This window comes from Ursus arctos, unplaced genomic scaffold, assembly GCF_023065955.2.
Source record: "Ursus arctos isolate Adak ecotype North America unplaced genomic scaffold, UrsArc2.0 scaffold_18, whole genome shotgun sequence".
In the NCBI taxonomy this organism is placed as follows: domain Eukaryota; kingdom Metazoa; phylum Chordata; class Mammalia; order Carnivora; family Ursidae; genus Ursus; species Ursus arctos.
The window spans coordinates 35,933,968-35,946,528 of NW_026622852.1; the positions used below are offsets into that span (position 1 = coordinate 35,933,968).

At 45.0% G+C, this 12,561-nt stretch overlaps 1 protein-coding gene across 1 annotated transcript in view; it reads left to right on the top strand.

Moving 5' to 3' along the window:
• ZNF462 (zinc finger protein 462) overlaps positions 1–12,561 on the top strand; it is a 133,329-nt gene that overhangs the window by 64,047 nt on the left and 56,721 nt on the right. The window contains 2 exon segments of the mRNA XM_057313646.1: positions 2,187–2,305; positions 6,029–6,220. Of these exon segments, the coding sequence (XP_057169629.1) occupies positions 2,187–2,305; positions 6,029–6,220 (311 nt within the window).

Genomic DNA, 12,561 nt, shown 5'->3' on the forward strand with positions numbered 1-12,561 from the left:
GAGGTGACCGATTGTAAGACTGACATGCTGTTTATTTTTAGGATGGTTGAAAATACATGTTGGGCTGTTTGCTTCTCAGAAAGATTAAGTGCTGGTTAGTTGTCGAAAGGCAGGAGGAGGCAGTGCTTTTCCAGAGGGTGGGATGGGTTACAAACCCTGAATTCTACGGAGCCTAATGTCTCGTCCTTGTCGTCAGACCCATGCGCTGACGTAAAGCTTGTGAAGAAGTATTTATTCCACAGCATCTGTCCTTTCTGACACCCAGTAGAGTCTCAACAGATCCCTGAGAATAAATGGATACCCCCTGTGCTAGGCAGTGTGCCGGGGGGGTGGGGGACTATAAAGATGAAGAGGCCATGGGAGTTTAGGGGCTAGGGGAGTTATAAATGCAGCAAGCACACGAATGAGGCAAAATAAGGCACATGTCTTCCAAAAATTTATCAGTAAAATGCTATGACGTTTCAAAGAAGGGAAATGTTACACCGACTGTGGAAGAATTGGGAAGGTTTTATGGGGTAGGGAGCATTTGAGTCAAGTCTGAAAGTCAGAAGATGGGACTTGAATAGTTTGGAAAGGACGTACAACATGGTGGAAGGGACGAGCATAAGCCTGTGGAACGGAGTGCAAGGCTCATGGGGGCCCAGCTGGCGGTCCAGTCTGACTAATCCTTAAGTTACTTGTAAAAGAAAAGTGGAAGATAACATTGGAAGACTTGAGACCATATTTGGAGTCTTTGAATGTGGAATTAAGACTTCGTAATTTACATTACCAGCAAAAGGAAGACTCTGAAATGAGTAGAGTGGTCACAATTGCTGACATTTCCTGAGACTGTGCGTCAGGCAGTGAGCTAAGTGCCTTCAGGTATTATCTCACTTTATTCTCAAGTCAGCCTGATGGAGTAGGCTCCCACTGCTGTCTGCATTTTGTGGGTACGAAAAGTGGGGAGGTTTATATAACTTGCCCAAGCCACACGGTTTATAAGCAATAGCTGGGATTTGATCCCAGGCCATCTGACTCCATACATGCCCTTGAGTTGAAAAAGAAAGATGGGAGAAACCATGAGGAGACACTAGTAGTGGGCGATCCAGGAAGTTAGGATGGAACTTTGGGAACGGCTAAAGGAAGCAGGGATCTAGATGACACCTGGGTGTTCTGTCTGGTTGACTGAGAACGGTGGTGTCCTTTGTACAAGCAAGGAGATGAGGGAGAGCGTCTGTTCTGGAAGGGAAAAAACGATGGTTTTGTTTAGGGCTGGTTGAGTTTAAGAAAGCTGAAGGACACCCAGAAGGAGATGTCCGGAGGCGATTGAAAGTGCTGCTTTGGAGCGCAGGACAACATTTTATGTTTAAATGGTCAGCAGCACCATTCCCAGATGAGTCATTTAGAATGGAATCTGGTTCTCTGGGGTACCGGTACAAATTAGAAGTCCTTCCCACACCTTGTTTGGGAGATTTATTATTTTTTTAGGCTAGTAATTATTATGAAATACTGGGAGCCCACCATAATTAAATAACTTCTTTGTAAGTTGCTGTGGAAGACTGAGTACAGCAAACATGGTGGTGTTTATCAGAAGGGATGAGTGGCCTTTGGATCCCATGGCTTCTTTGAAACCCACCTGCACGGGGCCTCTATAGTTTGACTTGACAGCCCGCTGCAAGGAGCTCAACTACTTTGAAACTTCCCTTGCCCTCCTGAGTGTTCACCAGGAACGCAGAGTTGAGATTTAAAAGGAAAGCCCTTTTTACATGCAAAATTTCTCTAATTCCTGTTTGTTTGTTTGTTTATTTGAAATAAGTTAAGGGATTATTTGATAGGTGCTCTTCGCAGACTTCACAGAAAACTTGCATATTTTATCTTTTCTCTTTGGATGCCTTCTTCCGATTATACAGGCTTCTAGGGAAGGGGTAATGAGAGTCTGCTATGCCCTGTTCCCACGGCCATATCTCTGAATCCAAAAAGGCTCTTGATCTCTTCCTTCCTTGAGCCTCCCTTCACTTTGAGCAGGCACAACCACTCTTGTCATTTTTGTTGTTGTTGGCTTTGGTTTGGGTAAGCACCATCCTTGGGAAGTAACAAAATGACTGAACAGCTTAGAAATGGGATTGCTGGAAAAGGGCATTTAGAAAATGTGTGTAGTCGTTAATCCTGTTGTTTTTCTCTCTCCTTTATTTTTCTTCTCCATCAAGCTTGGATCGCCATATGCAAACCCACCACGGACACCATAAACCATTCCGGTGCAAACTCTGCTCCTTCAAGTCCTCCTATAACAGCCGGCTGAAAACACATATACTCAAGGCTCACGCTGGTGAGTTGGCCTCTCTGATGCACGAGTCCTCTGAACTTGAAATCCTGTGGTCTTCCCTGAGTGAAATTCAAAATCTCTTACCTGCACATAAGAAAAAGTTATTCTTGACATGGTTGCGTGTTCATTTCTATTTTAATCTAATGAAGAAACATAAAGAAAAATTATAGAATCACCTGAAGCCAAAATAATACGAGCCCGTGTCACCCATGTCATAGTTGATATGTGTTACTGACAGGTTTCGGTTTTTAGAGCAATTTCTAAATAACCCAGCCTTTTTTTTTTTTTTTTTTTAAAGATTTTATTTATTTGAGAGAGAAAGAGAGCATGAGCCAGGGAGGGGTAGAGGGAGAGGGAGAAGCAGACTCCCCACTGAGCAGGGAGCCCAATGCGGGGGCTCGATCCCAGGACCTGGAGATCATGACCTGAGCCGAAGGCAGACGCTTAACCGACTGAGCCACCCAGGCACCCCTACCCAGCCTTTCTAATGGAAATGTATGAATTGTTAGCATCTACTGAAGATACTTGCCAACTAAAATAAAAGTGTAATCTTGAGGAAGTTCAAAGGGACAGAGTTCTCAAGACATGTAAGATTTCTCATGCGATATCCTTAAATGCGTTTCCTTCCAGCAGATAAGAAATGACTTGGGGTGGTGAGTGTCCGGGAGCCGTGCTGGTCTCTGTCACTCTTCTGTTCCATCTCCTCGCGCTTCTGTCATGAGCATCCCTTCGCTGCCAGGCTGTGCGCCAAGCATGTTATGTTCATCACGCTAGTTAATCCTCATGACGGTCCGGAAGTGTAGGTGGTGGTGTCCCCCTCCGTGTCAGGGGTGGAGACAAAAATGAAGTGACCTGATCAAGGCCATATAACCCATTCACTAGGAATTCAGCTTGAGAACGAAAGCCTGCATCCTTCTCGCTGACAGGATGCTGCTGGTCTCTGACGGAGGACGCCTGCTGGTAGCAGATCCAAGCTCAGCCCAGACAGGAAAGAGGTGTGATGCAGGGAGGGCGTGGGAGCCTCTCCGTGGTGTTGTCAGCCTGACTCGCAGCACCCAGTGGCCCTCTCAGAGGTTTTGACCACCTTTCCTGATGTTGGGTCCTGTCGACCTGGCTTCATGGAGTAAAACTCCTGAAGCCATCCAGATGCCCCAAGCCCCACTGGGCTGCAGACGGGACAGGGAGACTGGCTGTAGGGACTTCTGTTTGTCTGTTAGTATTTTTATATTTTCAGGAAAAGTCTACTAAAAGCTGTAGAGTAAGAGACTTCAGGGTTCAGACCACTATTTTGTAACGTGTGTGCATATTGTAAATTCTTCAGCTGGGACACCATCCTGGGGAGTTTTTCTCACAGGTCTCCGCTTTGTCAAAAGCACTGTAAGCCGTGGGATTTGGGTAAATGATTTGGCCTGTGGGAAGGACTTTAAGAGAGTACCAGAGGTCGCCCGCGGACTCCAGGGCACTGAGCTGACCACACACACTGGCCTTTTGTGCTCGCTGGTTGGTGAGAAGGAAACATCCAGAAAGAGAGGGGGAGCAGTACGGTTTGTTTCTCTGCACACCTGGGAACCTTGGTGTCCGTGTCATGGCCTTTAGTAAATACTGAGAATGGCTTGGCTTGGAGAAAGCCAGTACATTTTCCAAAACGCTTGACTCATCTTGTCTATTCTAGATGGATTGTTTTATTTTAAAGGGTAAACGTCACATAGACGAATCCAATAATCTGGATTTGAATGCTCTCTCGGGTTGTGCTACTTGCCACTACCCAACCAGGTTCATGCAGCCGGGCTGGCATTAAAACATTAAAAAGTGGAATAAGGAGGGCAGTAGCGTTCTATACAATCATGAATATGTGAACACGTATATTTCTCTGTTATATGGTAAATAATATTCTATATATCCATATTTATTATAGTAATAGATACCACTGTTGACAACTGGGCATTATCCGGACCCCCAGATAACATCTGGGGACTGACTGAGGCTCTTGTTCGGGTCATCTGACTTTGAACTTCTCTTCCGCCTTGGGCTGTAGTATGTTGCGTTCGTCAAGGTTCTCTTCAAGGCTTTCTTGGCAGTACACACGCTGGGAGTCATCGTGGTGAAGCAGAGGCTCAGTGCAGAATCTGGGATGCTGCGCTCACCTCACATGTGAAGACGTTTAGCCATTTTCAAGATGGCGGGGAAAGACCCATCTCCGCTGGGTCAGAGCGAGGGCAGAGGTTTACCTTCTCCTTCCTGCTCTGTAGCTCTGTCCGCACTTCCTCCTCGCTGGCCCATGAAACTTTCCTTGCTACTGGTCCTTTCTATTCCTTTTTTCCCCTCTACTTTCTTCTCTTGCCTCTCCTCTGGTTTTAAAATTTCACCTTAAAAAGAAATGTAAAAAAAAAAAAACACAAAAAAACAACTCTGCTCATTAGAGGAAATTTGGAAATGAAAGAAGAAATAAGAGTCAGTCACCCATAATCTTCTTCTCTAAAGACCACTGTTGTTAACATTTGATAACACTTCCTCTCAACCGTTGCCTCTATAATTATTTTTAACAGTAGTGATTATAATTTAATCCGAAATACATTGTGCCTTTCTGTTTGTTTTTCTCAGTATCACTGTTTTATTTTGTTATTTTTTATGTTATTACAAACCCTTCAAGACTTTATTTTAATGATCATCCATCAAGAAAGCTGTGTCCACATTTACTTAATTGTTTTCTTATGGCTGGAAACCCTATGTGTTAAAGGATATTTTCTTAATATCAACTCCAAGCAGTGCAGATCCTGAGCTGCAAGCATGAGCATTCAAAGCCTGTTGTTAGAAAAAGCAGAATTGCTTTTCTGAGTCGATCAAACCAGTGTTTGTCCAACAACATAGGCGTGCCCATTTCACAAGCTGGCTTTTTAAAGTGCACTTAATTTAAATGCTGACTTAGGGCAAAGGTGAACCATAGTCTCATTTGGTCACTGTGTTTCCGTGGTATAAAAATAATTAAAATAAAAGTGCCTACTTTTACTGAAACGTCCTGTTTCTCAAAGAATATTGGAGATACACACGTGCTTATACATATGCAACTATCTCTCTCTTAGTTAAAAAAAAAAAGACTTATTTTTACCCATTTCTGCACTATTGATTAGGCAGGGGCATGGAGTTTTATGCTGAGGTTTGTGAACTGGTCCAAAAAAACAAACAAACTAGGATGTGTGGCATCGAGGGGATGTATAGTCAGCAAAGAAGCGAAGAATGAAAATAGCACAATGGAGTTGGCACGTAGTTAACCCTGTGCTTGGAAAGCCACTGATAGGCCCTTGGAATAAGAATTAAGCATATTATATTCTGCAGATGTTAAAAAGCATCCTTGAACGAAAGCCGACATGGTCATTTCTAGTGGAGAGAGAGAGAACGAGAGACTGGGAAACCATTCTGAAGGAGGGATCGTAGACCTTTGGTTTCACTCCCTGTTGGGTAATCAGTCCATGGGCTCGTCCCTGTAAGTAGAGCATGAAATGAAAAGGGACCCAGTCACTTGATGATGGAGCTCATCGAAGAGTTTCAGTCCCAGAGGAGCACTGTGGTTGTGGGAAGGGGCGGGTAGTTGGTCTGTGAGGCTTCCGAGACCATGAAGCTTCAGAGACACTTCTCTCGCACGCATTAACTATGTCATTTTGTTTTCCACCCCACCTTATACCCTTCCCTCTTCTTCCTGTTCTGCCCCTTACCGCCGTCTTCTTCCAGGTGAACATGCCTACAAGTGTTCTTGGTGCTCATTCTCCACCATGACAATCAGCCAGTTGAAGGAACACTCCCTCAAGGTCCACGGAAAAGCCCTGACCCTCCCCAGGCCACGGATTGTCAGCTTGCTCTCCTCACACGCTCACCACTCCTCCCAGAAAGCTACCCCAGCCGAAGAAGTGGAAGACTCGAACGGTAACGATGGGCTTCCGAGTCCTAGCTAACCACCCAGGGCTGCGGGGGGCTGGGATCAGTGGCCAGTCATTCTTTCTAGAGGAAAACCTAATACAAAACCGTGACGGTTCAAGTGAAGGAAGAAACGTGGAAAGCTTGAAACACTATAGAAATTGGGGCGGGAGGTGAGGTGCCCGTGGTGAGTGTCCGGTGCCATGGCGGAAACGTCAGTCTGGACTCGGGTGAGCGTTGCTTGTGGAAAGAGCACTCCGTGTGGATGGACGAGTGTTGGAGTCTTCCCTGTGGTTGTGAGCAAGAAAGTGGATGGGTTACCAGGCAGATTTATTTGTTTGCTTACTTATTTATAGCCTGTGTTGTTCTTAAAAAACAAAAACAAAAACCCGAAAAACAAAAAGAAAACACGTGCCATGAAACGTTTGGGGTACCACACTAGGCTACACAGAATTCGGGGGGTGGGGCGGCACGTCTGTCTGATTCTGTCACAGGATGATTCAGGGGTCACGTGGTGATTCCTGATAGCCAAAGGATGTTGACTAAGGACCAGTTGGGAAGAGGGTTTAACTGCCCAGGTTTGGAGCTTCAGAAATACAGAAAGCCATGGAGGGGTCTCCTTGCTGGCCCAAAGCTGTGGGGTTGAGGGGGGGTTGCCGGTGTGACATACTGAGCCAAAGGACAGCTTACTGTTTTGACCAGACCCAGAAGCAGAAGTGTTTTGAGTGCTCAGCTCGCCTCGGGACTGCAGAATCAGGTGCTTAGGACGGCGGAAGCGTGCAGATTCTTGGGCATGTGGAAGCTCCCAGAGCTGCTCGCTTCCCTGCCCCTCCAGTAACCAGACGTTTCCCACCCGCTCGAGTTCTTCCCAGCCTGGGAACACACTGTTCCCAAGGTCTGCTGTTCCGTTCTCGGGAGGAGCTTAGTGGACTGGAAGGAAAGTTCATGGGCTCTTGGCCACGGAGGATTGGCTTCAAGTCTGACTTCTCTCAATGCCAGTTGTATTTTCCTGGGCAGTCGTGGCTTCTATACTCATGTAGAATTGGATCACGATGCTACCTCCACTGATCATCTTGAGAGTAAGGAGAAAAAGCATCCATGTTAAATGCCCTACACAACACCTGACACATGGTGGGTATTGAGTAAATGGACATTTTATTGCTGCAATTTTCATCCTTTGCAGTTTGGCCTTTGCGGGCCATCGATAACAAGTGTGAATTTGGGGTTATTTTTAATGTAAGGATTTAAAAAGAGAGCCTCTTCAGGTAACCTGAAGATCTGACAGCTCAGCATGTCAACATGGCCTGATTATGAGATTATCCAAAGAGTAAATGAGTAATCTTCCTTCGTGAGGTCTGCAAAGAGACAGCTGTGGGAGGAGAAGGGAAGGCGAGTCCTGAGGCTAAAGCTGCCTCTGCTGGGTTCCAGAACTCGGTGGCCTCGCCTTTCCAGCCATCAGGCGCTATGGTAAACACAAGAGCTCCTTACCGGTATTCCTGTCTTAAAGGACCTTGGCTTAACCAGGAAGGCTTGTTATTTCGGCTGAGGCTTGTAACAAAGTGAATCTCAACTGTTGTGTAGTGGTTAAAAGTGTAGGAGGAAGCCGGGTGCATGTTGTGGTTTTCTCGGAAGACTTCGAGTCTTAGCTGGGAGGATAGGGGGTGGGGCAGGGAGCCTGTGCGAAAGGAGACAGAAGATGTCCCCTTTGCACCTTGAGACGCTGTTCATTGGAAAAGATCGGTATAGTGCAACAAAGGGCAAAATGTCATTTGATGTGGATTGTAACATCTTTATTCACATGATTTTTAATTAATTGCTCTCTTCTAAAATGGAAGCTATACTTGCAGAACCATTTGGGTGAAATTGATGCATCCACACACCATTTCCACCAAGGGCTTTTCCTGGGACATTTCTCTCAATGTCATGTCCTTTTTTTTTTTCCTTTGTCCTCCTGCCTTGAAAGGCGGGCCTCAGTCACAGGGCAGGGGAATCCTACCGACCGCTCACTCGACCTAAGTCCATACTCGGCCAAGAGCTGCGCTCTGCACAGAAGAATCATAAATGAATACAGTACCATTTTGGTCCTCCGACAGCTTAAAACCAAATATTTAGAAGATACTGTCAGCATGGGTTTGAACCAACCATAACCCTAAGCCTGAGGTCTAACCTTTTCAGAGGTGATTTCAGTGTTTTGGAAGTGAGACTGGGTTAGGACCTTGGGGTGGGTGGTCACGGAAAGACGATAGTAGGATATTAACTCTGCCAAACACAAACTGTCTTTAGTCCACCACAGGAAGATAATTTGCAATATATAAAAGTCTTTTCTTTTCCCTTCTGTAGAAAGAACACACCAACTGCGAAAGCCCTGGTGGCAGCTCTTTTAGTGAGGCCCACACAGAAGTCACTGGACCTGCACTGTTCTTAATACATATAAATAAACTTTATCAGTGGGTCAGTGATTAGTTTAATTGGATGAAAAAAAAACTTGATTAGAAGGTAGGTAAACAGAAAGAAGGCATCAAATGGGCTGTTCTCATGAATGAATAATTCCATGGAAAGAATAATAGTTTATTCGTTTAATAAATATTTTCTTGAGTCCTTACCATAGGTCTTGCATAGTTTTGGATGCCTAAGAATGACTGAAGAGGTTGAAACTGGGAGGACTATTTGCTTGGGAGCTGAGTGGTGGATTCCTAGAAACGACTAAGTCTGGGGGATGAAAAAACAGCTGTGGGGCTAGACAGTGGCCTGTAAATCATGCCTTGAATGGTGTTTGAAACACGCATGTGAAATCCAATTGCACATTTTAATAGGGAGAAGCTCTGGGGCTGTTGGCTCTCAGTTCGGGTTTCCCACACTGCAGATGCCAGGACACTGTGAACACAAGCACCAAAAATGTGTTGCAGGCCTGGGGGGAGTAGAGAGCCATAAAACCAGGGAAATCACCAGTGTGCCCTTGGCTTTCCGATTCCCTAGCGAGGGATGGGAATAAAACTAGTTGACATGCTCACTGCTGTGTGCAGTGGTCAAATGCTTGCAGTCTTGAGAGCGAGCCAGTCTTCTCTGGCAGGAGGAAACGGGCTGAAAAAGAAGGTTCTTCCAAAGCTGCTTTCCCTCCCAACCCAGAGGGAAGCACTGCAAGGGAGGGAGGGGAACCGGGGAGGCAGAAATGAGGTGGAGGGGTGATTTCCCCCCAGCTGCCTGGCCACACACCTGTTCCGTACATAAACAGAGCTCTTGGGCTCTGGGCTGTCCGTCTTGAGATGTCTCACCAGCACGTGAATCCTTTCTAGATTCTCCGTGATCGGTTGTTGGAAGGAAAAGCAAGGGCTGCGTGGCGGTGGTTCTGTGTGTAGGATAATGGGAAATGACACATAATTGCTATTCTAAACAATGCATTAAGGGGAAATCATAAGGTTGTCAACAAAAGGAAGTGCTCTGTTGTGTTTGTGTTTACTGGGTTCCTTCTCCTGCCATAGAAAATGTAGGACTGGGTTTTATCACGCTTTTTTCCAAGTCTCTGCTTTCAGGACAGAAAAATACATGGACACACACGTCTGTAACATAACAAAGAAACTAGAATAGCCTAGTTTAGTTAGGAGATCTGGTGAGGTCTCAGAAGCTACGCAGTGCACAGGCGTTGGCTGTGTCATTGAAAATTGAGCTGTATCCTTTATACGAAGTCAGGCCAATGGTGACATTTCAGTATTGTCCCCCCCCCCCCCGGTGTCCCCCAAAGAAGAGATTATTTTCTTTCTTCTGTCTACCCAGTTATGCTGCGTGGAATTGCCGGCTTTAGGAAATAGCTACTGTGCTGCGTTTAAAGCAAAAATGAGACACTAAGACCAGGGACAAAATAAATAAGGTGAATGAGGATGACACAGTTCTTCAGTCTATGCCCTAATGGCAACCTAGGGAGAACGCCATGAGCTTCTGGTCGTGATACGTTCCTCTCTTTACAGTCTAGGTCTCGATACAGTCCGCCCAATGGGGAAGTCTTTGCTGTTACGAATTAGCAGGAAAATGTAAGGAGCTTTGTGATTTTTTTTTTTCTGTTAGAAGTTTTCAGTTGGCTTTTCTATTTTAAACTCTAGAATAATGCTTGATAAGCACTGTTTTTATCCGGATACCTCTGACGAAGGAACTCCAGGGACTTCTTGTCATGTCAAAGTCCTGTGTGTTGCGTGCGGAGTTTACCGTTGGGTCACACTTTCACCACTCCAGAGTGGCCTCGCTAGCTCATACTGATGCCTGCTACCACTCTGTGCTCGCTACCACCCCCCCCCCACCCCAGCATCTAACTTCTGCATTTCCAATCCCATGCCTTTGCATAGGCTCTCCTGGGAGCTTGGAAGGATTTCCTCCCTGTCTGCTTCTGTCTGTGAGCCTCTGACTTCACTTTCTCTGAAGACTGACTTTTACTGGCCCACCCCTCTGCTCTGGTAACTCTTCTGTTCATGATATTCTCAGGGGCTCTCTTTGCACTGGCGGATATGCTGCTGGTTTTGTCCCCTAATTTTCTGATGGGAGCAGTTATGTGCAGGGTATATATTAAATACTAACTTCTTTTGAATGACCAATGATTTCTTGGAGACATCACAATTTTCAGTCTAGTTAATTATATTGAGTCTGTTATGTCTAACTAACTCCACAGAACCAAATTAGGAGGGCACATTTATTTCGTTTCCATTTGGGAGTAAAGTTTCAAAAGGCAAACATTCTAAAGATGAAATCTCAGGGACTGCTTTAATAGAAATTTTCTGATACGTTCTGCAAGAAGAAGAGATCTATCTTGACGAAGTGTTCCAAACATTGTCATTGTTCCCTGCATAACATGACCTTCCGTACAGGTGGGAAACTGAAGGTTGAACTAGCATAAGCCTTTGTAACCCTCAGAAGGAGACCGGGAGGAGTAGAGCTGGAGAGGTGTGGCATTACAAAAGTGGTCACTTGGTAGCAGGGCCAGGTGTGGGCTAGCTAGTTCCACATATCTCCATAGTATGTGGTTGCGATGAAATCCAAGTTCAAAGAAGCTGTAGAATGAAACCGACCAACAAAACTCATGGATTAATAACACTTTCTATTCTACCTCAAAATTTTACCCACCAGGATTTTAACATAATGGAGTGATTAATGGAAGACTCCTTTTATGAGTCTTAATACTGGTCCGTTTCTACACACATCAGGGATTGGCCAACTTTTCCTGGAAAGGACCAGATAGAAAATATTTCCAGCTTTATGACCCATACCGTCTCTGTTTCAGCTACTCAGCTGTGCCGTTGTCCTGTGAAAGCAGCCATAAACACTATGTAAATAGATGAACATGCATGTGTTCCAATAAGACTTTATGTACAAAAGCAAGGAGGGCCAGATTTGGCTTATGGGCAGTGTGTCCCTACCTCTGCCCTAGATAATTGGGGGGATTACAGCTATACCCATGGAATGAATCCCGTCTTTAACAAATGTCATTATCAACCTTTATATTTAACACGGAATATTCCTAGATGCCACTTGAAATGTAACTTGACCTAAATATATTCTTTATTTCATATATGAAATGTAGGGCATTAGATAGAATTTTTTAAACATTAGCATGTGAATTACATTTAAGCTTAAAAGAAAATCTTCTCTAAGAATTATGTTGAGTCTAGTGCCCAGCTATCAACTCATTTAACCTTGACAGCAGCAACACTTGACACTTAAAAATTAAGATCTGAGATGCCTGCTTTTCAAAGAGAAGCTTTTGAGATTTCTAAATAGGTCAGACATAAAATTCAACCTTTAAGAGGATCCAATTAGTTGCTAGGGCATCAGACCTTCCACACAGGTTCCAACTGCAATCAGATTTCTCTTGGGGTGAAGGAAAGAAGAGGTGGTTTCTTTAAAAATGACAATAATGAAGTGGGGGCTCTAGAGTGAATCATGGTGAAGCACAAAGATTTACATCGTTCCTAGCACGTGGGCTACAAGGCATAGTTTTAATGGCTTGAGCATAATTTTTAATAGGTGCTGCTGGTCACAGAAATTATCTGACCAGAGAACACTAGCCTTCCCTTTTTGACCTCAGAGCTTCTACATTAAAATGTGATCTACAGTTTATTTTAATGCTTATTATGAAGAATGGCATTGCCACCAGATTGAGAGGTGTGCGACTCCAGCGATACAGTGGGACCGATGATTCTGTATCTTCTGTCATGTGCCCAGCGGTCTTCAGACCTTAAGCTGTTAGAACTTGGCATCCATGGCAAACACGAGAGCCCCAGGATCCCCACCACCCCGTAGTCACGTATCACGTGACAGACCCTTCCCAAAGAACCCACCTGCCTGAGATTTCTGTGACTTTCTGAATT